General features: G+C 39.9%; 4 protein-coding genes across 10 annotated transcripts in view; all 4 read right to left on the bottom strand.

Moving 5' to 3' along the window:
• LOC131222773 (heat shock factor protein HSF30-like) overlaps positions 1-4,215 on the bottom strand; it is a 35,525-nt gene extending 31,310 nt beyond the window's left edge. Inside the window, exon 1 of one of the 4 annotated variants that reach the window (XM_058217966.1) lies at positions 3,242-4,215. In XM_058217966.1, the coding sequence (XP_058073949.1) occupies positions 3,242-4,039 (798 nt within the window). In that variant the 5' untranslated portion in view covers positions 4,040-4,215. The remainder of the gene's footprint in view (positions 1-3,241) is intronic. The other 3 variants (XM_058217967.1, XM_058217968.1, XM_058217969.1) reach the window with 3 other exon arrangements.
• A 738-nt stretch (positions 4,216-4,953) lies between these two features.
• Positions 4,954-6,061, bottom strand: LOC131222774 (heat stress transcription factor A-2-like). Of its 2 annotated transcripts, none has more exons than XM_058217970.1 (2): positions 5,770-6,061; positions 4,954-5,401 (listed from the first exon to the last, which is right to left on the bottom strand). In XM_058217970.1, the coding sequence occupies exons 1-2, from the start codon at positions 5,785-5,787 to the stop codon at positions 5,093-5,095; spliced, it is 327 nt and encodes a 108-aa protein (XP_058073953.1). In that variant the 5' UTR covers positions 5,788-6,061; the 3' UTR covers positions 4,954-5,092. The 2 variants fall into 2 exon arrangements, with proteins under 2 accessions (XP_058073953.1, XP_058073954.1); XM_058217971.1 differs by having other exon boundaries at positions 5,838-6,061.
• Positions 6,062-13,763: 7,702 nt separating this feature from the next.
• On the bottom strand, positions 13,764-14,285 carry LOC131222776 (uncharacterized). Its single transcript, XM_058217972.1, has 2 exons — positions 14,039-14,285; positions 13,764-13,936 (listed from the first exon to the last, which is right to left on the bottom strand). The coding sequence occupies exons 1-2, from the start codon at positions 14,283-14,285 to the stop codon at positions 13,863-13,865; spliced, it is 321 nt and encodes a 106-aa protein (XP_058073955.1). The 3' UTR covers positions 13,764-13,862.
• The window catches only part of LOC131222770 (heat shock factor protein HSF30-like), a 29,825-nt gene continuing 17,236 nt past the window's right edge, over positions 14,276-26,864 (bottom strand). The window contains exons 1-3 of one of the 3 annotated variants that reach the window (XM_058217963.1): positions 16,643-17,143; positions 16,256-16,543; positions 14,276-15,139 (exon numbers count right to left, since the gene is read on the bottom strand). In XM_058217963.1, coding sequence (XP_058073946.1) covers positions 14,321-15,139; positions 16,256-16,534 — 1,098 coding nt within the window. In that variant the 5' untranslated portion in view covers positions 16,535-16,543; positions 16,643-17,143 and the 3' untranslated portion in view covers positions 14,276-14,320. Of the gene's footprint in view, positions 15,140-16,255; positions 16,544-16,642; positions 17,144-26,864 lie in introns of those variants that run through there. The other 2 variants (XM_058217962.1, XM_058217961.1) reach the window with 2 other exon arrangements.

Below are 26,864 nucleotides of genomic sequence, written 5' to 3'. Positions count from 1 at the left end.
ACCATTTGTGTATTTATAGGGTATGCACAAAACAGTGCAGCCTATAGGTTTCTAGTTTTAAAGACTAAGGATAATATTCTAAACCCTAATATAATTATATAAGCCAGGGATGCAGAGTTCTTTGAGAACGTATTCCCTATGAAATCTAAATTTATATGAATAGAGAAAGTTAATAGATCAGATATCGCGTCTACTAGTAAAAGTGCTTCCGAGCAGGTAGTAGAAGAGATACAACTAAGAAAAAGTACTAGAGTTAGAAGAGAAACTAACATAGGAGATGATTTTTTTACCTTTTTAATAGAAGACGATCCTACAACTTATACAAAAACGATTAACTCTCCAGATGCAACCTTTTGAAAAAAAGCAATAAATGATAAGTTGAAATCTATTACATCTAATAACACTTGAAAACTTATAAACTTATCACCTGAAAACAAACCAATAAGCTGTAAATGTGTGTTTAAAAACAAACTAAAACCAGATAGAACTATTGATAAATTTAAGGCTAGACTAATAGCAAAAGGCTTTAAATAAAAAGAAGGAATAAATTATTTTGATACCTATTCTCCTGTAACTAATATTACAACTATCAAGGTCTTAATAGCGATAGCCTCCATATATAAACTGATGGTACATCAGATGGACGTTAAGATGGCTTTCTTAAATGGAGATTTAAAGAAGAAATATATATATATATATATATATATATATATATATATATATATATATATATATATATATATATATATAACAACCTAAGGGTTATAAGATATCAGGTAAAGAAAAAAAAGTATGTAAACTAATTAAATCACTATATGGTCTAAAACATGCTCCTAAACAATAGCATGAAAATTTGATGGTGTTTTAAAATCAAATAGTTATCATATAAATAATGTAGATAGATGTGTATACAATAAAATTTCTGGAGATGATTATGTTATTATATGCCTTTATGTTGAGACATGCTTATTTTTGGAACTAATATTAAATTAGTTATTGCGACTAAGAAATTTTTATCATCTGAATTTGACATGAAAGACTTAGGAGAGGCCAGTGTAATCTTGGGTATTGAAGTAACCACGAAAAATGGTGTTAGTGTATTATCACAATCTCATTAGATTGAAAAGTTACTGGGGAAGTTTAACTATTTTGACTGTTTACCTATCAATACTCCTTATGATTACAGTGTGACTCTCATGAAGAATACAGGAAGTAATATGTCTCAATTAGAGTATTCTAGAATAATTGGTAGCCTACTTTATCTAACAAATTGCACTAGAACAGACATATCTTTTGCAATAGGAAGGTTAAGTAGATATATACATAACTCTGGAAAATATCATTAAAATGCTTTGTGTAGGATTTTGAAATACCTAAAAGACAATATGGCATATGGTTTATATTAGAAGGATACAATGATGCTAACTAGATTAGTGATTTAGATGAGACAAAATCCACCAGTGGATGTCTTCACTTTGGGTGGAAGAGCAGTCTCTTGGAAGTCTACCAAGCAGACACGTATCGCTCGATCAATTATAGAATCCGAGTTTATTGTCTTAGAAAAGGCTTAATCAGAAGCCGAGTGGCTTAGAAATCTCTTAGCTAATATACCATTGTGGCCAAAGCCTGTATCGGCCGTGTCTATTCATTATGATTGTTAAGCAGTTATAGTAAAAGTAAAAAGTAAAATATATAATGGAAAGAGCATGTAAATTAGACTCAGACACAACATAATGAAATACATGTTGCGTGATAGAGTCATATCTATTGACTTTCTGAGGTCAGAAAAGAATCTATCAGATCCTCTGACCAAAGGACTATTTAAAAGATTAGTCAATGATACATCGAAAGCAATGGGGCTAAGCCTGATATATGAGTTGTCATTGTTGGCAAACTAACTTATACAAGTGGAAATCTCATGAGATATGTTTAATAAGTAAACAATAAGACACGAGGTAGACGATTGCACTGAGTTATATGAGCTCCTTTTATGGTGTATAGTGCGAGCAGCAACGCAGAAAGATGAGTTTTTTAGAACTCTTAATAAATACATAGCCATATATTTTGTGATGTATATAGTTGCTGCATACACTTAATGGAATTCACCTATATATGTGTGGAGGTGGAGACCGCTTCCTATGAAAATCTAAGTGAATTCTCTAGAACACTCATGAAATTCAAGTAATAGTGTATGACCAAAATGCACCAAACCGCAAAATCACTTGCAGAGGAAGAGTTGTGTGAGTGACATGTACATGCAATTTACACTAAAGGTATTTAAGTTCAAGACTATAGTGTCACCTGATTCCTGTAAACCTATATTGCTTACTCTAATATAGATTCAAGTCTATAGTAACACCTGCACTATTACACAACTATTACGCTTTAATCCGAAAGACTTTTTATTTTGAAACATGTGGGGAATTATTGTATTTTATTTCAAAATAAACATTAAAATTTGATTTTCAAAATTTTCGATTTCCTTCCACATTTGAAATTTTGGTGCTTTTGGGTTGTGGGTTTTGTCCCACATTGGATTTAACAAAGAAAAACATCTTGTATATAAGATAGACTTTTTGCCTTGGGGCTTAAGCCTCATTCAAGGGGCATGTGAATTTGATTTTGTGGAAGGGCTATGCCAATAGCTCTAATTTACGCCATTGACCACATGCGGGCGCACGCGCTGAGCCAAGCCATGCCGAGTTCGTGTGCGTGTGCATGTGCACGACGCGATGAACATACGAAAAATCCTTTCTCCTCTCCTCTTATGAAATTCTCTCTATATTTTGGTTTAAGAATTTTGCTGAGTTTGTTTCTAAGTCAACTCAGCACTTTCAGATTAAACTACAAGTGGTTCAAGCCCGCGTATAGTAAATGCACTGCTGGGATTGGGTTATAGTCGTTGTATCCTGAAGGTCGATTGGTCTAAAAACCTATTGCACTTGTGACGTTGTCCAAGAAGAGTAAATTCGATTTCAAACCAAGTGACTCAAGTCACGCCTCGACTCAAATATATAAGTTTTCAATCTCTAATTTCCTTTTTCTTTTGGTTCTTGATTTTTAATAGCTTATCTAATTCAACAAAATATTCCAACAAAACCCTGCTACGAAGACATGGAGGTCGACAACATAAATGCTGGAAAGATGGTGGAAGAAGATGGCATTGGGCGTTTGGGTTTTATTCCGATTGGATTTGCCTTCATGGCTTTGACCCCATAAAACCCATTTGCTCAGCCAAGACCTGTACATTGTCGCTCCAATCAGATGGCCTAGCAGCCAAATCCTCCACCTCCACATCAATCTCCGTTTGTTCTTCTTCCCCTTCTTCTAAATTCCCTGCAATCAGCTCCTCATTCAGTAATTCTTCCCACAAAATGTCATTTGCAAAACCCAAATCCCAGTCGCTGTGGCCAGAGACAACTTCAACAGTTGGATTTGTATTAGAACTGCCTGAGCTGTTATCCATGGCAGAAAATAGCTTCTCAATCTCCGTTTCAATCGCAACTTCTTCCTCAGCTACTGTCTGACGTGGGTAGCTAACGGCCCGAGCACCCATGGCCGAGATCACTTCCTCTTGCAGGTTCTCTGAACTTGCACTCGCCGGCAATCTACGTTTCCTTCCAACGCCTCCAAATGCTTTCTTCTGCTCACCACACTGCATCAGCTGCTGGACAAAAGTTGGGTTCTTAAGAGCTCTGGCCAGGAAGGCCATCATCTGTTGCTGCTTTCTCTCTGTACCTTGCAACCATTCTTCCATGGCAGCGAGTTGGGCTCGGGAGTTCTGCTGTTGTTGTCTAAGCTTCACGATTTCAACCATTAGTACATTGCGATCTCTTTTCAGTCGCTCCACTTCATCTTCCACACCGAATTGGCCCAATTCAACGCAAGCACTGGTTTCCTGCGGTTGTAAGTTCTGAGGGACATGCCTTCGCCTCTTGATGTCTTTCAATAGATGCTTCTGCCCTCCCAAAAACCCTTCATTTGCAAACTCCCATCGATCTGGATCAACCTTTCTAAAACCCTGAAACCATCGTTTCATACAGGTACAGTTCAGATCCGTAGTAGAGATAGGGGAAATGTAGATGATCGGGATTCTGTTGAAACAACATAAACATGTTTTTCTCGGATTCAAACTCACAAGCGATATACAAACATTGAATTCAAGGAGAACGATGTATGCAATTAAACAATGATAAAAAAAGAACCTCTAGACTCAAATACACCAAAATTTGAAGAATTGTTAAAGAATTTTCAAGAACATCAATGTCACAAATATCTAGTACTTTCAGAATTGCAAGCATTCAACATCTGAAGTTTCTGAAGAATTTGGGAACTGTCAGAAAGAAGAAACATCTGCGATATCAACAAAATCCTCTTCAAAGAGCTTACAATAACTCGTGGATTTCGTTTCAAATACTTGGAAGATTCATCAGAAAGAAATATTTGCAAGACCCAAGAAGCATTAGCTAACTGAAATGTCAAAAGCCATCAGCACCACCAAGTCCAGAACATTTGAGAACATTGAATTCAAAGGTTTCAGTGGCAGAAACTTCAAACTCAATTGCAGATTTTTCTCTTTTTTTCCTTGCTTTTTTTTTTTTTTTTTTGAAAGATTCAATTGCAGAATATCAATAATGATGTCATGAAAATCTAGAACATTCCCAATTCCTCATTTGAGCTGACTGGACTCCAATAAAACAATAACAAAAAATAAAAATGCAAGACCAACTCTCCAAATTCAGTATCTGAGACGTCCTGAGGACTCGGAAAAAGAAAAAGAAAATGAAAATCTGCAAAATCAACTATTCAAATTCAGAATCTGCCTTGAGAACTCGAGAAATCAAAATTAAAACCTTTTTCAAAATAACTCATGGATCCATTCAAAGTATTCACATTTCAGCAGTAAACTAAAATATATGTAAAACCTACAACCATTTCTTCACAAGAAACTCATCACAAAAAACGATAATTTTCACATTTGAATATTTCCAGTTCCAAACATAAAGAAAGAAAACAACTCCAATCAGTCGTAAAACACCAAAATCAATAGAAATAACTAGCTTTAATGCCTTTGTCAGAGAAATGCAAAGAATCAAACAGCTCGAGTACTTGCGTATGTATTGAGCTGGCGTATGAAGCTGGAAAAATTGCTGTGCTTGAAGTATTTGGGAAGGAGATTGGTGGCGAGCTTGTGCGCATCCCACACGATGAAGCTGTTGCGAGATTGGCTCCATGATACGACCGAGTCAGTTGCCGGGTCCTCAACCATGTCGAATGTCTTTGTCAAGAACGGAGGCGGGCCGGAATCGTGCAATCCCTCCATCGGCTGTGGAGACAAGACAAAAGACGAGCTGCCGCCAGCTTCCTCTTCCTTCACCGCTACACCTTTCATTGCCTTCTCCTGCAAGAGATGGAAGTATTTAAAAACAAATGATCAGAGGCTTATACTCAAAAAAAAAAACCCAAAAGAAATATAAGATCCGGAATGCTAGTTTCTACCCTGGCACAGGCCTCTGTTTGGCTAGAGATGGGAAATTTCAGGAAAACGGGTACAATTCAATGGGTTCAGGAAAAAGAGCTGAATTTCGTATCAAAAGGTGAGATTTTTCGAGTTGGGTTTGAGCCTATCTGAAATGGGTTTCCAGGATTTGGGATTTGAAGGTCGAAATCATCTCAAAGATTGGATTTTTCGAATTGGGTATGTGAAGAAAGAGGTTTAAATCAGATGGGTCTTGGAATTTGAGAAATGGGTTTCGTATGTTATGATACCTGCAAGGGAAATTTCATCTTAAAAAACAGATCTTTTGAACTAGGCAGCTGAAGAAAATAGATTCAACCATAAGGGTTTTGGATTCCCTGAATTGGGTTTTCTGAGTTTGATCAGGAAATTTTCATCTCAGAACGTCAACGGTGCGTTGTCATTTGACAAACGTTGGATTTTTTAAACGAATTTCGAAATGAGTCTGGTTGTGCCACTTAATTTGAAAAGGACAGTCGGATGAGAGAGAGTATATAAGGAAGAGGAATCGAAAGTTCTGGAAAGGAAGAGAGATGCGATGACATTTTGGAATCGAAAGTTCTGGAAAGGAAGAGAGATGCGATGACATTTTGGAATCGAAAGTTCTGGAAAGGACGAGAGATGCGATGACATATTGTTCATCGCTGAGATATTTTTTTCAGAAGTTTCTGAAATCCAGTTGTCTCGCAATCTATGTAAATGATCGTCTTTCCGTGAAAGCTCTCCTGCCTCTCCATGAGTTTCCAGAAGCTTCTCTTGCTCCCTATGTGGATATCCCTGTGATCCAACTCTTTGGGGCCTATTGTGATATATTTGTTTTATCCACGCCGTCCATCCGTTTTATCAGCTGACTTTAAGGCATAAGCCCAAAAATATTTCAGATCCAAAGCTCATGTGGAACACACCGTGGGAAACAGTGGAATAATGACGAGCATCGTTGTAACCTTCCTGGGCCTACCATGATATTTAATTTCCATCCAATCCCTTCGTAAGGTCACACAGACCTTGATGAAGGGAATACATAAATATTACCTTTGACCAATACATATGTGGCCCCATGAATTTTTCGAACAATCTCCACTCTTTTCTTTTATGTGGTTCACTTGAGCTTAATATCTGCCTCATTTTTTATTTCTTGCCGTAAGATGAGCTAGCAAAAAGGATGGACGGCGTTGATAAAACACATACATCACTGTGGGTCCCACAGTCGGGTCACCAGGCAATCCATGGTGGCTGTAAATGGGTTAAATGGTTTAGTGCCCAGAGTGTCGATCTGATGATTATAGCCACTGGGGATTAATCATGCTAGAAAGATATTCATGATTGGATGATCCTAGCCGTCCAGTCTTTGGGGTTCTTTTTGTTTAGTGCGGACAGCTTGCTAAACTTTCCTCTTAACATGGCGGATTAGGGGCAGTCCCGTTTTGCAGATTTTTGGTTTGGGGTTTATCAACGGTGTGGTCAATGATCAGCTGTTTGGATCATGAACCATGGACCTAATTGTACGGACATGGTGCATGAGGTCACTATCCACGTTTCAGACTACATCATTGTGCTTTCTTTGATACTGTGGTAGATGGTGGTGGATGATACTCATGCACTTAAATTTTAAAAAAGAAATTGAACACGTGGCATTAAACTATTTTAATTAAACAGCTCAATTATGATACCCAGTGTAGATATACCATAAATCCAAACTTAAATATTATTTTATCATCAGAGCATTGCATTGGATGTGGACATTTGTTGTGGTTAAAAAATAAAAAATATCCAAAAAGGTCCTATTTCATAAACAAGACATAAATAGTTAAAATTATGATACTCACTGGCCAAACCATAGACAGTTTAGAAGATTATTTTATGAATCCTTATCCTTTGCTTACACAAGTAGAGATTCCTCGATTGTAACATGACTGGGTAAGTGATGATGTAGGCCAATCATATTGCAACAAACAAAAAATCTCTACTTGTATATCTAAACTTCTATTTTATTTATTTGACTGTCAAGCGGTTTGATATTCACTGGACAGTTAAAAATAAAAAAATTTCCCACGGGCGTTCATATGTGATGATTGTTCAACTGATCTTATCATGCTTTGAGACGGCGATGGACACAGATTTCCCGTGGGAAGCTAGGGGAGCCGCTATGATATTTGTGAGAAATTAACCTGATCCATCCGTTTTGGTAGATTATTTTAAGACATAAGAAAAAAATTCAAGTGGATCCCATACAAATGTTGCTCTTAAGTTCACCTTATATTTATATACCATTCTAACTAAAATAAAAACATAAAACGACTTAACTTGACGCAAAACTTTTATGGCCAAATGAATGTTTCAGTTGTGCTAGTTCAATCCTTATTATTTCATCTTGTGTGGCCTACGTGAATCTTGGATCTACTAAAAGATTTGTCACATGTCTTTAAATGAGCTTGTAGAATGGCTGTATGGGTTGGATTTTTGACAAACATCATGGTGCGTCCTCCTAGCTTTCCAATGCTAGAATTGAAATCCATGTCCGAGACAAGTTGGGGTATCAGCTATTCAGTTGGTAGTGCCTCTCTAGCACCGACGTTGGTGATGGTCAATTTTGGAAAAGCTTCCTAGGCTCTATGCCATCCATCCATTTTACCAGCTCATTTTAATATGTGAGATCAAAAGTGAGATGCATCCAATGCTGAGATTTGTTAATATCAAATTATAGATTTATAATTATCGAAAAATAAATTGAAAATAAAAAATACAAAAGATTAAGGATAGGTTGAAGTGTGTAAAATCATGTTGTCTTGAAAGCGTTATTCGCCCCTTTTCAAGTTAATTGAGAATGTTGATAGTTTGTAGACAAATAGCTTCCAAAATAAAACGAGCCTGTACATATTTCTGCATTTAACAAATACAAAAGAACCACCAATGAAACTCTGTAAACACAGTTTTAACGGTAGACGAAAGCTAAGAAAAAGTTCTCAAATGAAATAGAGAGAAAAATAATATTAGCTCTGCTTGCTTAAACCACTGCACTAGTATAAATCTTATGGACGTAGTAGTCTCTGGTTTATATAGAACCTGCTAGCTTCATCACAAAATACTTATATCTTGCTAGCTTAGATGAGAGAATGAATTAGCTTACTTGTGTTGATCAAATGAACTAGCTCAGCTCTCTTTATATAGGTAAGGATGACTGGAACATTTCCATCTGTTGGAGAGAAATTAGTCATTTTTTGTAGTTTTTGACTGTTGAAGAGAAACTAGTTGTTTTTTGGTAGTTTACGACCATTTTGCATGTGGAAGACTAACTACATGCTAGCCATTTTTTACTGTTGAGCTAGCTACATGCAGCAATTTCTGCATAATTTGATTAATTATTGTATAAACAATTACATCAAGCCTCTTAAACAACTCCTAAATAAAGCAAAAAGATCTCTCATATCTTTTCTCCGCTGTAAATTATAGCCACATTACTTCACATGCCCATGTCATCATATTGAGAACGTACTTGCACGTGCAAGCCTCAATACGCTTCTGTCTCACCAATCAAAAAACAAGGTACCCAACACCCTTTCTATCGAGTAATTTTTTTTCTCCTCCCCTACTATATATGGAACTATCACCAAAGGTTAAAAAAAAAAAAAAAAACAAACAAACAGACCTATACTTTTAATATTTAGTTTTTATTTAAAATAATTTCTAAAAAAGAAAAAACTAACATCCTCTTTCATAACATCCAAATCTTAATCAAACCACACAATAAAATGGTGGTGATTGATCGCTACCGTTAAAAACTTCTCCAAGGTTATATAAGTTTTGGATGAAGCTGATATTTGTGTTGTCCCTTCATGCAGTCTATGCTGCGGAGTGGCCCATCTGAGGAGATTTTAATGATAGAATTTAATAACCCCTGTTATCTTGCAGCCTCTGAGATTTCAATATGTCTCATTTTAGGCATGTATGAGCTGAAAAATGAATACACCGCATGGATAAGACACATACATAATGGTGGGGGTGCATTAAGTACACCAATTGCCGGGGCACTCAACATAAGACATACATCAAGCAGATCCAAAACTCAGGTGGGCCATAAAACTTCCCTGGCCTCCACAAAGTTTCCAATGATAGGCATTCAATCCCCACTGTTTCGTGTGCTGTGGCACGCCTAATTTTAGAACTACCTGATTTTTGGAATCATGTCTTCGTTGTGCTTTTGAGAAAGTGATGGACGGAGTAGATTTGTCTTGGGCATATGCGTGGGCTCACATAACATGTCCATACATAAAACCGAGTATCATTGGAACTGATAACCGACAGGCGACAGGCAAGGTATTACAAGTTGTGCTATCCTACCGTATTTCTCTAATATACCACTTGCGTGAGACGGTACCATTGAAACAGTAGTCCCCGCTGTGAAGACAGCTTGCCACAAAAATCAAACCGGTCATTTCATTAGGTGGGGGCACAACATAGGAATCAATCTACATCTACGATCTGACTGAGCAGACAGGTGTGACCAACCCAGTGACGATTGACCGTTAAAAACTTCTTGGGGTCACAAAAGCTTTGGATTAAGATAATATTTGTGCGGTCTCTTCGTCTAAGATATTTGTGACCTTATCCACAGGTTGGATGGAAAATGAAATAAACATTTCATCATGAAGTTTTTAATGGTGAGGATTCAATCAAAACCATTTCCTTAGGCGTGGGTCAACTCATATTTGAGTAACTTCACTTTTTGGATCATGCCTTAAAATAAGCTTTTAAAATGGTTGGACGGCATAGATTTAAAGCAAATAGATCACCCCAGGATTGACCCACCTGTATGGATCGAGGAGCATATTAAGAGAGACCCCGGATCCACCAGGGTGGGTGGGACCCCTGACTGTGGGGCCCACTGTGACGTATATGACTACATCCATGCCATCCATCCATATATTGAAAGCTCATTCTAAGGCATGATCTGAAAAAGTGAAATAGATCCAAATCTTTAGGTGGAGTATAATACAAGAAATAGTGGTAAATTGGTAATAGATCCTTAAAACCTCACTTAAGTTCTGGATTAAGCTGAAATTTGTGTATTCTCTTCATTCAAATCTTTGTGACCTTATAAACAAGTTGGATGGAAAATAAATATTCTCCCATCACCCATGAAGTTTTTAACGGTGGGGATGCAATCACTCCTATTTGTTGTGGTATGGTCCACGTGAGATTTGGATCTACTTCATTTATAGAATCATGTCTTAAAATAAGCTTTCGAAAAGGCTAGAAGGCCTCGATTTAATGTGCATACATTCCCACCCACCCACGTGGATCCGGTCTCACCTAATCGGCTCCCACCCGTGGTCACCGTTGATAGGGTTGTACGGTATCCTTATGGTGGAAACGGACGGGCTATTCCCCACTGCCACCAGCCCGGTGGCTGGTGGCCGGTGCTATGTGGCCCCACCATGATGTATGTATTTCATCAGTTTATACAGATAATTTTAGGGCTTGATCCCAAAAAAGAGAGGGATATAAATCTCATGTGGATATCCACAATTAAAATCCTCCAAAGGCCCACGGTACTTTTTGTTTGACATCCAATCTGTTAATTAGGTCATACAAACCCAGATGAAGGGGAAAAAAACAAAGATCAGCTTGATCCAAAACTTTTATGGCCCCCAAACATTTTTTAATGGTCGACGTTCACTTAACATTGTTTCCTGTAATGTGGTCCACTTGAGAGTTGGATATACCTCATTTTTTGTCTCATTTCATAAAATGATCTATAAAAATAGATGAACAGCATGGATGAAACATATACATTATGGTGGGGCCCGCAGAGCACCGACCACTAGCCATTGGCTGGTGTCAGGGGAGTATCCAATCCGTTTCCACTCATGGTACAGTAGCCAATCAGTTCTCCTCTTGATAGATGCGCATGAAGCACGTGGGAATAGATTGCTTGTGACCTCGTATCTGTGCCCGGGTCTGTGTGGGGTCCAAAGATACGTACACGCAATAAATCCACTCCGTTCCAGATGTTTTGAAAGACGAAAATAGTACAACATATTAAAAATCAGGCTGATCCAAAAATCAGATGGCTCTAGCTCCTACCAACAAAACACCAGGAACAGCAACGTAGGTCGTTGAAACCTTCTCGGAGCTGATCTTGATATTTATAAGACATCCAAACCGTTCATAGAATTATTACCACTCAAATAAACAGTAGGAACAAATATGATCATGATTCAAAACTTTTGTCACGGTCATGCGTTCAATCCCCACTGTTTCGGTGGTATGGCCCTCGTAAGTTTTAGATCTGCCTGATTTTATAGAATCCTGTCTATTGTGGTCTTTCAAAACAGATGGACGGAGTGGATTTGTCACGGACATCTCTATGAGCCCACGCAGTCCTGGACACGCTGGGACGCGGATTCTTCTGATGGAGGAAAATCGTGGCTCCATACGTATCGCATCGGCGTTTAATTTCAGCACATGTCTTGTTATCTCTAACAGTGATACCTTGCTCAATCAAATCTCTCCGAATCCACTGAATCGGGCTTGATTCGCCGCGAGTAATTTTCACCTATATCTACGACGGAAGTTGTCGTGTTGGCTTGCCATGTTGCGCCTATCATTTCGGAAGCCGAATGCCTGGTGCGCCATTCACCACCGACTTCGTTGGTGCGTTAACCTTAACAAGTTCTGTGGTCCCACCGTGATATATTTATTATATCCATACTGTTCATCCATTTGTAGATATCATTTTATGACATGATCTTATAAATCAATTATATGTAAAGCTCAAGTGGACCACACTAAAAAAGAAGTGAGGTCAATGCTTCCCACCAATGAAACATACTTAGGGCCATCATGATATCTATTTGCCATACAACTTGTTACTAAGGTAACATAGACGTAAATGAAAGGTTAAAAAAATTACAAATATCAGATTGATCCAAAACTTCTGTAACCCTCGAGAAGGTTTCAATGGTAAATGTTTAATCCCCGCTTATTTATACAGTGTGTTCCGCTTGAAGTTTAGAAACTACTCGTTTTTTATCTCAACCCTTAAAACGATCTCCTCAACTGGACGGACGGTTTGGATATAACATATACCTCATGGTAAGGCCCACAATCTTGACCGCCCAATTATTTCCTATCATTTGGGACACGCTGCGGTGGGGTCAGTAGTGACCCCTCCGGGACCGAGCTCGGTAATGGTCGGTGCTGTAAAAGCTACGTGGCCCACCACATATGCAATATATATCTTATCCATGCCGTCCATCCATTTTTCGATCTCACCAGCACGAACACAAAAATGAAGCAGATTCAAATCTCATGTGAATCACACTACATGAAACAGTGGTGATTGGACACCGACCATTAAAAACGTCTCAAGGCCAATTAAAATGTTTATTTACACTCCAACCTGTTGATTAGGTCACACAAAACAGAGAGAAGACACAAATATCAGCTCCCTCCAAAACTTTTATGGCCTTCAGGAAGTTTTTAATGATAAACATTCATTCAGCTGGTGTGGTCCACATGACAATTTGATTTGTTATATTTTTGGGATCATGGCCTAATATGAGATCGCAAGCCCCATACATTCGCAGTGGACCCATACTGCAATGGATGCTTGAACTCATGACCTAGTGTTGAAATTCTTATGAATCTACCACTGATGCATGACAAGAGATCTGGATCCTTTTGATACTTGTTTTTCATTTGTACTCACCAAACCAATGGATTCAATGTTATAAAAAGATCTTGGTAGCTCTAGAAAGCTTTTAATGGCGGTCCACCGTATTCCTGCTGTCCCCTAAGTGTAGCCCACTTGAGCTTTGTATCAGCCTAATTTTTTGAGTCAAGATCCTAATACAAGCTAGAGAAACTGTTGTCTAAAGTGAATTTTGCAAGTCCTTAGGAGCTAGGAGGGTACATGCCTTCCAAATATATGGTGAATCCCCCCAAAGGGATGTAGATTGCCTGTAGAGCAAGAGACAAAGGAAATTCTGCAACCTTAAAATGTCTAATGAAATCCTGCTCTATCTACTTATCAGTCGTGTGGATGTTCCACTGAAAAAGTTAAAACATCATTTCATCCAGGATATAACAAGAACACTTACCGCCCTTTCATTGGGCCACCCATTACAACAAGGAATCAAGGAAAAGGAAGAAAGAACAGCCATTGCAGAAAGATTGCAGCTACTGCTTTCTCCCCAAGGTCTCCAGCCATCTCTCCATGACTCGAACCATGCATGACCTACAAAACATATCACAGAACCAAAATCATCATCAGCTAAATAAATATGATTATCTAAGAAGCCCCATCAAAGAACAAAGAATCGGAACGAGAAACAGAAACAGTTCAAAAGTAGGACATCAATAGAAAGGATTCAGAAACTGAATTATTGCCACCGTCCTCTGCATCTTTGGTCCGCCCTGCAGACCAAACACCCCCAACTTTAGTTACACCACTACCTCCCAATGACAAGTACATTGCAAACACACTACAACAAACAATGGGTACCACCACAACAGTACCAATAGGGCGAAACACACATGAAGATACAGAGGTCGACAGCACCAATGCTGGAAAGACAGACAGAAGACGGTGGTGGGGCGTTTGGGTTTTCTTCCAATTGGATTTGGCTTCACTGCCTCGAACCCAGAAAAGCCATCTGCCAAACAACGGATACAGCCACAATGGTGCATATATGGCGAAACCCAGGTATGAGGACATAGAGGTTGACAACATAAATACTGGAAAGACGGTGGAAGAAGATGGCATTGGGCGTTTGGGTTTTATTCCGATTGGATTTGCCTTCATGGCTTTGACCCCAGAAAACCCATTTGCTCAGCCAAGACCTGTACATTGTCGCTCCAATCAGATGGCCTAGCAGCCAAATCCTCCACCTCCACATCAATCTCCGTTTGTTCTTCTTCCCCTTCTAAATTCCCTGCAATCAGCTCCTCATTCAGTAATTCTTCCCACAAAATGTCATTTGCGGAACCCGAATCCCAGTCGCTGTGGCCAGGGATAACTTCAACAGTTGGATTTGTATTAGAACTGCCTGAGCTGTTATCCATGGCAGAAAATAGCATCTCAATCTCCGTTTCAATCGCAACTTCTTCCTCAGCCACTGTCTGATGTGGGTAGCTATCGGCCTGAGCACCCATGGCCGAGATCACTTCCTCTTGCAGGTTCTCTGAACTTGCACTTGCCGGCAATCTACGTTTCCTTCCAATGCCTCCAAATGCTTTCTTCTGCTCACCACACCGCATCAGCTGCTGGACAACAGTTGGGTTCTTAAGAGCTCTGGCCAGGAAGGCCATCATCTGTTGCTGCTTTCTCTCTGTACCTTGCAACCATTCTTCCATGGCAGCGAGTTGGGCTCGGGAGTTCTGCTGTTGTTGTCTAAGCTTCACGATTTCAACCATTAGTACATTGCGATCTCTTTTCAGTCGCTCAACTTCATCTTCCACACCGAATTGGCCCAATTCAACGCAAGCACTGGTTTCCTGCTGTTGTAAGTTCTGAGGGACATGCCTTCGCCTCTTGATGTTTTTCAATAGATGCTTCTGCCCTCCCAAAAACCCTTCATTTGCAAACTCCCATCGATCTGGATCAACCTTTCTAAAACCCTGTAACCATCGTTTCATACAGGTACAGTTGAGATCCGTAGTAGAGATAGGGGAAATGTAGATGATCAGGATTCTGTTGAAACAACATAGATATTTTTTTATCGGATTCAAACTCACAAGCGATATACAAACATTGAATTCAAGGAGAAAGATGGATGCAATTAAACAATAATAAAAAAGAACCTCTAGAATCAAATACACCAAAATTTGAAGAATTGTTAAAGAATCTTCAAGCACACCGATGTCAAAAATATCTAGTACTTTCAGAATTGCAAGCATTCAACATCTGAAGTTTCTGAAGAATTTGGGAACTGTCAGAAAGAAGAAACATCTGCGATATCAACAAAATCCTCTTCAAAGAGCTTACAATAACTCGTGGATTTCGTTTCAAATACTTGGAAGATTCATCAGAGAGAAATATTTGGCAAGACCCAGGAAGCATTAGCTAACTGGAATCTCAAAAGCCATCAGCACCACCAAGTCCAGAACATTTGAGAACATTGAATTCAAAGGTTTCAGTGGCAGAAACTTCGAACCCAATTGCAGATTTTTCTCTTTTTCTTCCTTCTTTTTTCTTTTTTTTTTTTTTTTCTTTTTTTTTTTTTTTTTGAAAGATTCAATTGCGGAGTATCAATAACGATGTCATGAAAGTCTAGAACACTCCCAATTCCTCATTTGAGCTGACTGGACTCCAATAAAACAGTAACAAAAAAGAAAAATGCAAGACCAACTCTCCAAATTCAGTATCTGAGATGTCCTAACGACTCAGAAAATAAAAAATGAAAATGAAAATCTGCAAAACCAATTAATCAAATTCAGAATCTGCCTTGAGAACTCGAGAAATCAAAATTAAAACCTTTTTTCAAAATAACTCATGGATCCATTCAAAGTCCTCACATTTCAGTAGTAAACTAAAATATATGTAAAACCTACAACCATTTCTTCACAAGAAACTCATCACAAAACATGATAATTTTCACATTTGAATATTTCGAGTTCCAAACATAAAGAAGAAAACAGCTCCAATCAATCATAAAACACCAAAATCAATAGAAATAACCAGCTTTAATGCCTTTGTCAGGGAAATGCAAAGAATCAAACAGCTCGAGTACTTACGTATGTATTGAGCTGGCGTATGAAGCTGGAAAAATTGCTGTGCTTGAAGTATTTGGGAAGGAGATTGGTGGCGAGCTTGTGCGCATCCCACACGATGAAGCTGTTGCGAGATTGGCTCCAAGATACGACCGAGTCAGTTGCCGGGTCCTCAACCATGTCGAATGTCTTTGTCAAGAACGGAGGCGGGCCGGCATCGTGCAATCCCTCCATCGGCTGTGGAGACAAGACAAAAGACGAGCTGCCGCCAGCTTCCTCTTCCTTGACCACTACACCGTTCATTGCCTTCTCCTGCAAGAGATGGAAGTATTTAAAAACAAATGATCAGAGGCTTCTACTCAAAAAAAAAAAACCCAAAAGAAATATAAGATCCGCAATGCTAGTTTCTACCCTGGCACAGGCCTCTGTTTGGCTAGAGATGGGAAATTTCAGGAAAACGAGTAGAAAACGGGTACAATTAGATGGGTTCAGGAGAAAGAGCTGAATTTCATATCAAAAGGTGAGATTTTTCGAGTTGGGTTTGAGCCTATCTAAAATGGGTTTCCAGGATTTGGGATTTGAAGGTCGAAATCATCTCAAAGATTGGATTTTTCGATTTGGGTACGTGAAGAAAAGAGGTTTAAATCAAATGGGTCTTGGAATTTGAGAAAGGGGTTTCGGATATTATGATACCTGCAAGTGAAATTTCATCTTAAAAAACAGATCTTTTGAAATAGGCAGCTGAAGAAAATAGATTCAACTAAAAGGGTTTTGGATTCCCTGAATTGGGTTATCTGAGTTTGATCAGGAAAATTTCATCTCAGAATGTCAACTGTGCGTTGCCATTTGACAAACGTTGGATTTTTTAAACGAATTTCGAAATGAGTCTAGTTGTGGGCAGTCGGAAGAGAGGGAGTATATAAGGAAGAGGAATCGAAAGTTCTGGAAAGGATGAGCGATGCGATGACCTGTCGTTTATTGCGGGGATATTTTTTTCGGAATCTAGTTGTATCGCAATCCATCTAAATGATCGTCTTTTCGTGAAAGCTCTCCATGAGTTTCTAGAAACTTCTCCTGCTCCCCATGTGGATATCCCTGTGATCCGACTCTCTGGGGCCTATCGTGCTATATTTGTTTTATCCACGCCGTCCATCCGTTTTTTCAGCTGACTTTAGGTCATGAGCCCAAAAATATATCAGATCCAAAGCTCATGGGGACCACACCGTGGGAAACAGTGGGATAATGACGACCACCGTTGTAACCTTCCTGGGCCTACCATGATATTTAATTGCCATCCAACCCGTTCATAAGGTAACACAGACCTGGATAAAGGGAAAACACAAATATCATCTTTTACCAAAACTTATGTGGCTCGAGGAATTTTTCAATGGTAGGTGTCTAATCTCTATGTGGTCCACGTGAGCTTTATATCTGCCTCATTTTTTTATTTTATTTTTCCTGTAAAATGAGCTACTAAAAGGGATGGACTGCGTTGATAAAACGCATACGTCATGGTGGGTTCTACAGCCAGGTCACCAGGCAATCCAAGTTGGTTGTAAGTGGGTCAAATGGTTTAGGGACCTGGAGCGTCGATCTAATGATGATAGCCACCCGGGATTAATCATGCTAGAAAGATACCCATGATTGGATGATCCTAGCCGTCCAGTCTTTGGGGTTCTTTTTGTTTAGCGCGGACCGCTTGCTGAACTTTCCTCTTAACGTGGCCGATTAGGGGACGTCCCGTCTGACAGATTTTTGGTTTGTGGTTTATCAACGGTGTGTCCAATGATCAGCGGTTTGGATCATGAACCATGGACATACTTGTTCAGACATAGTGCCTCATGACATTATCAACGTTTCAGACTACATCATTGTTATACATCGGTAGATGGTAGCGGATGATACTCGTGCACTTAATATTTAAAAAAGATATGGAACAAGTGGCATTAAGTTAGTTTAATTAAACAGTTCAAATTATGATATCATATAAGACCCGTATCCTATCCTGTACCATTCTTTAGGCCTCAGCAGACCTCCTGGTCAAATTTCAACAACCCGCGATTTGTTATCGGCAGTTACGCATGACCCTAAATTGCATCCTGTCGATGTAAGTCGGCTCGGCCCGAGACTTATATCATTGCAATCGCACCGTCGCCGCGGTCCCGACGCCGCATCTTGCGCCTCGAGGTGATACCCAGGCCAGGTGATGTGGGACCGCGTTTAATTCGAGAAAACGCTATGCGTTTGTAATCCTAAGAGAATCTCTACAACATATCTCATCAATCAAGTAAACATCCATCACTTCACATGTCAAATACAAGAAACCATCCTCTCTCTTACGCAAGTACTCCAAAGTCAACTTTCTCTCTTACACAAGTACATTCATCCATTACTCACTATCCCTCTCTCCCATCACCCCTCTCTCTCATTCTCTCTCTCCATTTCAAGCAACTCCATGAGAGTCCAACGTCCATGGCTTCCATGAAGAAGTTAGTGTGGCCCACCTTCCTATCTCCCATCCCTACCCTCCAAAGTCCATCTCGACCGTTGAATCGCACCTCTTGGAACTCTAAATTGTATTGGTGGAAGAAGGAAGAGGAGATCAAATGTGGGTGATCTTGTATTTACATTTTTGTGATTTAAGGGCCCACATTGATAGGACCCATTTTGATGTACGCTTGTATTCAAGAGGGGCCCATAGTGGCGAGGCCCCTTCGTCATCGTCAATCTCTCTCCTTCTCTCTTTGTCTCTCTCTTTCTCTATGATCAATGGCTCACCTATGAAGTATATATGTTATCCATGCCATCCACCTTCGTGGGACCGACCTGGTGAACGGATTGACTGGTGGCCGTTGTTTTGTGGGCCCCACCTTATATAATGTATGTGTTTTATCCTCACCGTCCATCAGGGACGGTGGGATCCCACGGTGGATTGCGTCCAGCATGCTGGACTTATATATATATATATATATATATATATATATATATATATATATATATATATATATATATATATATATATATATATATATATATATATATATATATATCATGTGAGGTGGCCCCACGTGGGACTCACCTGGCGTGAGAAGCCAATTGGCTGGTGTACGCTGGCCAGTAGCCAGCTATGTAGCTGTTGGACGTAGCAAATTTCGGTGGGCCCCACACAATATATGCGGGATACGTTGTAACACCCCGTACTTTCAAGTACTCGGGTGCTACTATAGAAATCTGAATCAGCTTACACGTGTGTGAGAACACATGTGACTCACCTGATGCATAACCATCCAATGGCCCCCAATTTATTAATCTCGACCATCTGATACGATCTCATTCAAATATTAAGTCACCTGACCGTTGACCCTTAGGACAAACAAATCTAATCCATATTATATTTATACATTCGTAAAATAAATTAAATAAGTTACGAATCATAAAATTATTATTACAAAGAGTAACGAAAATTTATAATAAATAACATGTCTCATTCAATTTAACATTTTAACATAAGACATGCATAGCCATACAAATAATGCATAAATAAGATGTATAAATCCTTGTTCCATTTTTCATTAATGTTCATATAATTTTCCAAACTCTTGTTGAGTGGTCAAATAAATAGACATGACCCACAAGAACAATTTTAAGAAAAATAAAATAAGAAAATAACTCCATATATATATATATGTGTGTGTGTGTGTGTGTGTGTGTGAAATGATTGAAATGACAATGAAATGATAATATCCAATATGTGGAATACATATCAGGTCATCTATCCCCTAATTTAGCCTCTGTTTCTCAAACTAAGTGGTTCCTAAAACCATTTTAACAGCTAACATTCAAGGTAAGAAAGATCCAGGCATTAGATTAACAGAAAACCCACAAATACAATCCGAATTGATCCGTGGGACCCACCTGAGATTTGTATCCGCCTCATATCAGGTCAAATGACCTTAATTAGGCCCTTAAACTAGATGGACGGTGTGGATATATCACTAACATTACGGTGGGCCCCACCTAATGGGGCGTGTGTGCACCACGGGCGTGCACCCGCTGTGCACTGAGCCAAGAGGCTCGGTCAGACACCTCTGACCCGTGTTTTCCAAGAAAGAGAGGTTCTCTCTCTTCGGTTTGAGACAGCGGACGGACAGGCTCCCTCTGTTTTGATCAGTGGCCCACCATCTGTGATCGGAAGACCGATCTGATCCGTCCATCTTGTGCGGAACGTGGCTCTGACCAATGCGGATCTAGGCAACCATGCCTGTACACAAACGTTAGCAAAGTAGAGTCGCGTGCGACCAAGCTTTCCAAAAATGGAAATCACTCTCGCAGGCCAGCTGTCACGATCCATGTGAGGGGTCTTTAATAGATCCTGGCCATCCGTTTAGGAGGCTCTCATCCGTCCGATGCTAGTGATTTAGGGCTTGCAAATAAAACCACGACCGGTTTTTCCGACCCATGGTATTTACAGGCAGTTTCAACCAGAACAAATTCGGACCGTTTGTCATCAATCCGACGGCTCTGGAAGGTTATAGTTAATGAATAAAATGGGATGGATCGAGTAACAAGAGCTCGCCCTCCATTGTTGCCGCCGTCCAAGAAAAATGGCCGTTTCTTCCCAAGCCCGAGCCCACCGAGAAAACGCTGTTGGAGCTCTACTCTGATCATCCTCCAAGCTCCTCTGAGCTTATACGCACCACCTAAAACCATCGACTCGAAGGAATACCCACCGATTCGTGATCCGCCATTAATGGCTATCACCACCTTCGCCAGGATGACTTTCGCTGAACTTGGTTGCGACCAGTCCCGCTGCTGGACGTCTTTGAAAAGAAAAATCAGGGGGAAGAGAGAAAAGAAAGAAATGAGGGAGGAAGATGGAGAGATGAAGAAGGGAAGGGAAGTGATGGTGCGGCTGTTGCGCCACACCGACACAACAGCTCAAACCGACCTGAGTCAGCTGGTCGGATTATGGGTGATCGGGCCTGGTTCGTCTGAGTTGGACTGGGTCGAGTCCGGAAGTTTCTAGACCTCTCTAAATGAGAAGACAGAGAGCGTCTGAGAGAAATCCGAGCACCACACTGCTAGTGGAGGGTGCCACACTTCGCTGACTTGCCCAAGCCACAGAATCTGGGCCGAGTTAGGCCATGGTATGCTGCGCCCATTGCTGGACGCTTCCAGCAGCAGAAGGAGAGGAGAAAAGAAGAAGAAAGAAACAAAAAAGAGAGAGAGAGAGAGGAGAGAAAACGAAGGAGAAGAAGATGGGTTGTCCGGCCCAAACTGAGTCAACTCATCAAGTCTGAGTGAGTCGAGTTGGGTTGGTCTGTCCAGACCCGTTGCTGGACATCCCAGCAAGGGAGAAAAGAATGGGAAAAAGAGAAGAAGAAAGAGAGAAAAGGAGAGAGTGAGAATAGGTGGGTGAAGGTGTTGGGCCGAGTTGACTCGGCTAGAACTGAATCTACTTGGTGGAGGCCGACTCTAGCTGGGTCAGGTGAGACCTGGTCTGATTTGGGTTAGCCTAGGAGAGGAAAGGATGAGACAGACAAGTGACGATGAGTTGAGTTGACTCAACCGAGTCGGCTAGGTGAGCCATATTTCCCTTCTATATAAAGATTATTTCGATTATATTGTTATCATTATAATCGTCATTATATTTATTAATATTAAATATGATTAACCATTAATAGACTACCTATACTATGTTAGTTGCAATGGCTAATTAGTATAAGTACTTTATTTGTCACTCTTAAACATTGTCATGATAGTTACTAATCATGGATAGCCATCACCATATCGTCTAGGTTAATGTTAGAAACTACTATTAAATGATATTAGTATGACACCAATCACTTGAAATATATTACCATTAATAATAGATTTTAATAATTGTTACCATTGTAATACTTGTTACTACCTTGATCGCAAGTATTAATCATATATATCATCAAAGATGAATGGTGACTAACCATATCATTACACTTTGCCAAAATTACACACATATTGTAGTTCAACCCCTATGACTAAAACCCTAAAAACCTAAACAATCTAAACCCTAGATTGAGACCTTAACCCGAAGTAGTGTCTTTGGATTGGATCTAACTGTGGGGCCTCATAATTCATGGTAAATCATAATATCCATTATCATGACGGGAATTGATAGTTACAATTTAAAATCATTAGAAAATATTATCATTAATATTACCTATTGTACTATCATTAGAAAATATCCAATTATTATTACTTGTATTATCTAAAGAGATTATTAGTCATTATAAAGATGTTAGATAATGTTAATACATTCAAATGTGAACTTATGAACCACCATTATTCATATCAATGGATTAATACTCCCATTAGGAATATCATTTGACCCATTACACAATACTAATAATAATAATGATAATAATGGGAATACTAGTATAGGATTCAATTCCTAGAATTTAAAGCCTATAACTAAACTCTATGATGAAATCCTAATCCTATACTAAAACCCTAAAAGTAATAGAAACCCTAGGTCGTATAAATCTTGACCGTAGACACTTGGTAGTACATTAATCTCATGTACAAGTTCATAATCCATGGTAGGACTCAACTCTGAGGGTGCACGCGCTTCCTAGCAACGTTAGATTGCGATTCAAGTATAAGGATTCTTCCCCTTAAGCTTTTCATCTTCTCATTAACTTAAGTTATAGTTTTTTTTATTTAAATTCATAATTGATCTCCCTTTATAATCACATGTGTTAGCTGGTAGAAATTGAATTGTTGTATTACATGCTTTATGATTATTTTGTATAATTGTTCATGCTTATGGATTTTCTTTTGTGGATTGTTAATGGAACTTAAACTGGTACATTAGTGGAAAATTCTCACATATGAATGTACACCCATACTTAGGATGTAATTTAACTAGTTGTGATCATAATGGACCTTCAACTTGGTGGTTATTGAGTGGTGGTCTAAATGGATCATTGATGTGGGCCTACCATCCAGGGTTATTGTGCCCAATGATTTTTAAGGATGGTCTTTATCGTATAGTTTTGATATCGGCCCTATGTGGCATATTTTGATACTCGCACTACGTGGTTTTGTTTTGATATTTGCCCTAGATGGGTCCGATGTTTTATATAGTGCAACCACATGTGATTGTAAGCCCCATATGTTGTAATATGATTGGCCACTAGTAGACAAGGTACCATTAAACATCTTAAGGTGGCAGTCTCATGAGCCGGGAATAGTGGTATGAGACCTATGCCCGAGCTGTCGGCTTACACTGGGCTATACGCTCCCCGTAGTGACCTTTGAGTTTATTTAAATTGGCAAGTTGTAAATGGACTAATAATGACTTGGTTAATCATGCATACATGACATATTTACAATGACTTGGATCATTATGCCCTGCGATTACGCTGAATGTTGCACTAATGACCAGTCATTCGATTTATGATGATGACTTGGATCATCATGCTTCATGATTACGCTGAATGTTGCGCTGATGACTAGTCATATGCCCGTCCGAATGTTTTACCTGGGTCAATGATTGCATGGGTGACCCGACTGGATGATGTTTCGCAGCTTCAATGATTACATACTTCACGCATCCATGCACATAATAAGACCCGTATCATGTATTGTTTTGTATGCTTTGTTTTATAACTATGCTTACTTAATGCGGCGGTGTATAATCTTGAGGAGAGTTCACACTGAGTTGGCCACTCATCCATCAAATAAATATAACCGTACAGGTAGCATAGGTGACTTAAGTGATTTTCAGGTTCAGGCTGATGATGAGCCGGGTTCAAGTACCAGAGTTACATGACTGTATCTACCTTGAGAAGTTGAGGGGTCTTGCGGCTCAAATTTACATGCATTATACTATTTCTCATATATTGTATCATATAATTCTTGTATTTGTTAATTTTGGAGACATTGGTTTGTATAAGTCATTATGGGCAACTACTTGTATATTCTAAATGAAATTTGAAATTCCCCTTTATGCTTACTTGTTCATTCTATGCTCATCTGCTTACTCTGACTCTAATAAAGGAAAAATATATACTCGACTTTGACCATCCTTTAAGGTTAACACTCGGGTTTTTGGGAAATGAGTCGTGTACTCAGGTCTTGAAGATTCAGGGCGTTACATACGTCCACACCATCCGTCCATCAGGTGGCACCCACCTTGATGCATGTATTTTCAGATCCCCATCTGGACGGTGCAGTGGACTCCAAGGGGAGTGCGTTCTTTAGATCAACATTGTCCATCAATCAGTGGGACCAACCTTGATATATGTTTTCTAATGAACGGTGCTGCTGTGGGACGCCACTGTGATGTATGCATTTTAATATCCACAGCATCCATCTGTTTTGCCAGCGTGGACTCACCACGATGTATATATGCCACCCAAATGTCCAGCAGTTCTTTGGACCCCACCTTGTACTGATGTATGTGCTGGATATCCCAACCATCCTTCGTTTGTGGGACATGGGGTGTTGTACGTGTGGCATCCTCACCATCCAGAAAGGATTTTGGGATCCACCATGATGTATGTGATCCACACCGTCCAAATCTCTGGACGGTGGGCCCCTTGTAATGTATGAAAGTCTCACCGTCCAGATCGTCCATCTGGACGTTGGACTATATGAAATACTATATGTTATATATATATATATATATATATATATATATATATATATATATATATATATATATATATATATGATATATATTAAAGTTATGGCTGATGGGCCCTAAGTGGGACCCACCCCTTTCTGGACGAGGATTGGCTAGCGTATTACACAGCTGCACAAGCTGTTGTTTTAGCGTCAGCAAGTCCCCTAGACCATGCATGGTGTATGTGTGGGTCCACACCGTCCAAACCTTGGACAGTGGGACCCACCATGATGCACATGTTGTATCCATACCGTCCAACCATTTTGAGAGATCATTTTATGGCTTGAGAGAAAGAATGAGTCTGATCTGAAGTTCAAGCGGACCCCACCCTTGAAAATAGAGGGGACAGTGACATCCACCGTTCAAAACTTCTTAAGGGCCACCGTGGTTTCTAATCAAGCTGATATTTTTGTTTTCACTTCATCTATCTCTATGTTAACTGATGAATAGGTTGGACCTCAACAATACATCAAGGTGGATCTTATAAATGTTTCAACAGTGGGTGTGGCTACTCCCACGGCTTTCTGTGGTGGGGCCTGTAAGATTTTAATAGTAGAAATCATTATCTCCATTGCTATTTGTGGTATGGACTAGATGATCTTTCGATATAATTCATTTTTGGGCATGTATGAGGCCCATGTGTAGGGCCCACCTATTGTGTATTTGAAGCTCATGAATTATGGCCCGATGTGATGTATCTATGGTCCATGTGCCAAGGCCCATTATAATGTATTTCTGGACCATATGTCGTGGCCCATTGTGATGTGTATTGGTCCATTGATGTTGCCCACTTGATGTATAAGGCCCATTGGTGCGGCCCATCCATGGGGCTCATCGTGTTATATATGAAGCCCATGGATGTGGCCCACTTGATGTATATGAGCTCGTTAGTGCGACCCATTGATATGGCCCACTTGATGTATATGAGGCCCTTTAGTGCGGCCCATTGATATGACCCACTTGATGTATATGAGGCCCGTTGGTGCGGCCCATTGAATAGCCCACTTGATGTATATGAGCTCGTTAGTGCGGCCCATTGATATGGCCCACTTGATGTATATGAGGCCCATTGGTGCGGCCCATTGATATAGCTGACTTGATGTATATGAGCCTGTTGGTGCGGCCCATTGATATGGCCCACTTGATGTATATGAGGCCCGTTGGTGCGGCCCATTGATATGGTCCGATGTGATGTACTTGGGGCCCATTTGCTGAGGCTCGATGGGATGTGTACGAGGCCCTTGTGTGTGGCCCAATATGATGTATTTAGGGCCCAGTTGATGAGGCCCGATGTGATATATATTGGCCATTTGATTGAGACCATGGGCCACTATGTGTTAGGCCCTATGTAGGCCACTCCTTGGGAGCAATGTTGGTTAAATGTCCACGTTGTGACCTTCCTTTAGGCCTTATTAGACCCATCCTCACTGAGTTAGATTAACGAGGCCGATTTTGTTTGGTCGAGGTCGATTTTGATTGTCGAGGCTGATTCCGTTTGGTCGAGGTTGATTCTGTTTGGTTGAGGCTCATTCCGTTTGTCGAGACCGATTTTGATTATCGAGGCCGATTCCGTTTGATCGTTCCAATTGTTGAAATCGATTCCGATTGTCGAGGCCTAATGCAATGTATAAAAGGTCCATGAGATGTGGCCCCTTGTGATATATATTAGGCCCGTGTTAGAGGACCATTGTGAGGTATATGTGGCTCATGTGATGCGGCCAACTTAATATATATGATACACAATGTGATGAATTTATGGCCATCCATTGAGGCCCATCTTGATGTGATGCATAATGGACTCGTGTGAGGGGCCCATTGCGATGTGTTTAGGGCCCATGGGTTGTGGCCCATTGTGATGTATTCGGGGCCCATGGGACATGGCCCATCCGATGTATATAGGACCATGTGATGTGTATTAGGCCCATGTGACACGGCCCATCATGATTGTATAAGGCCCATTATGGT

Source organism: Magnolia sinica, chromosome 13 (genome assembly GCF_029962835.1).
Source record: "Magnolia sinica isolate HGM2019 chromosome 13, MsV1, whole genome shotgun sequence".
Taxonomy (NCBI): domain Eukaryota; kingdom Viridiplantae; phylum Streptophyta; class Magnoliopsida; order Magnoliales; family Magnoliaceae; genus Magnolia; species Magnolia sinica.
The sequence above is the reverse complement of the archived record's forward strand: the minus strand, read 5'-3'. Positions and strand labels throughout refer to the sequence as shown.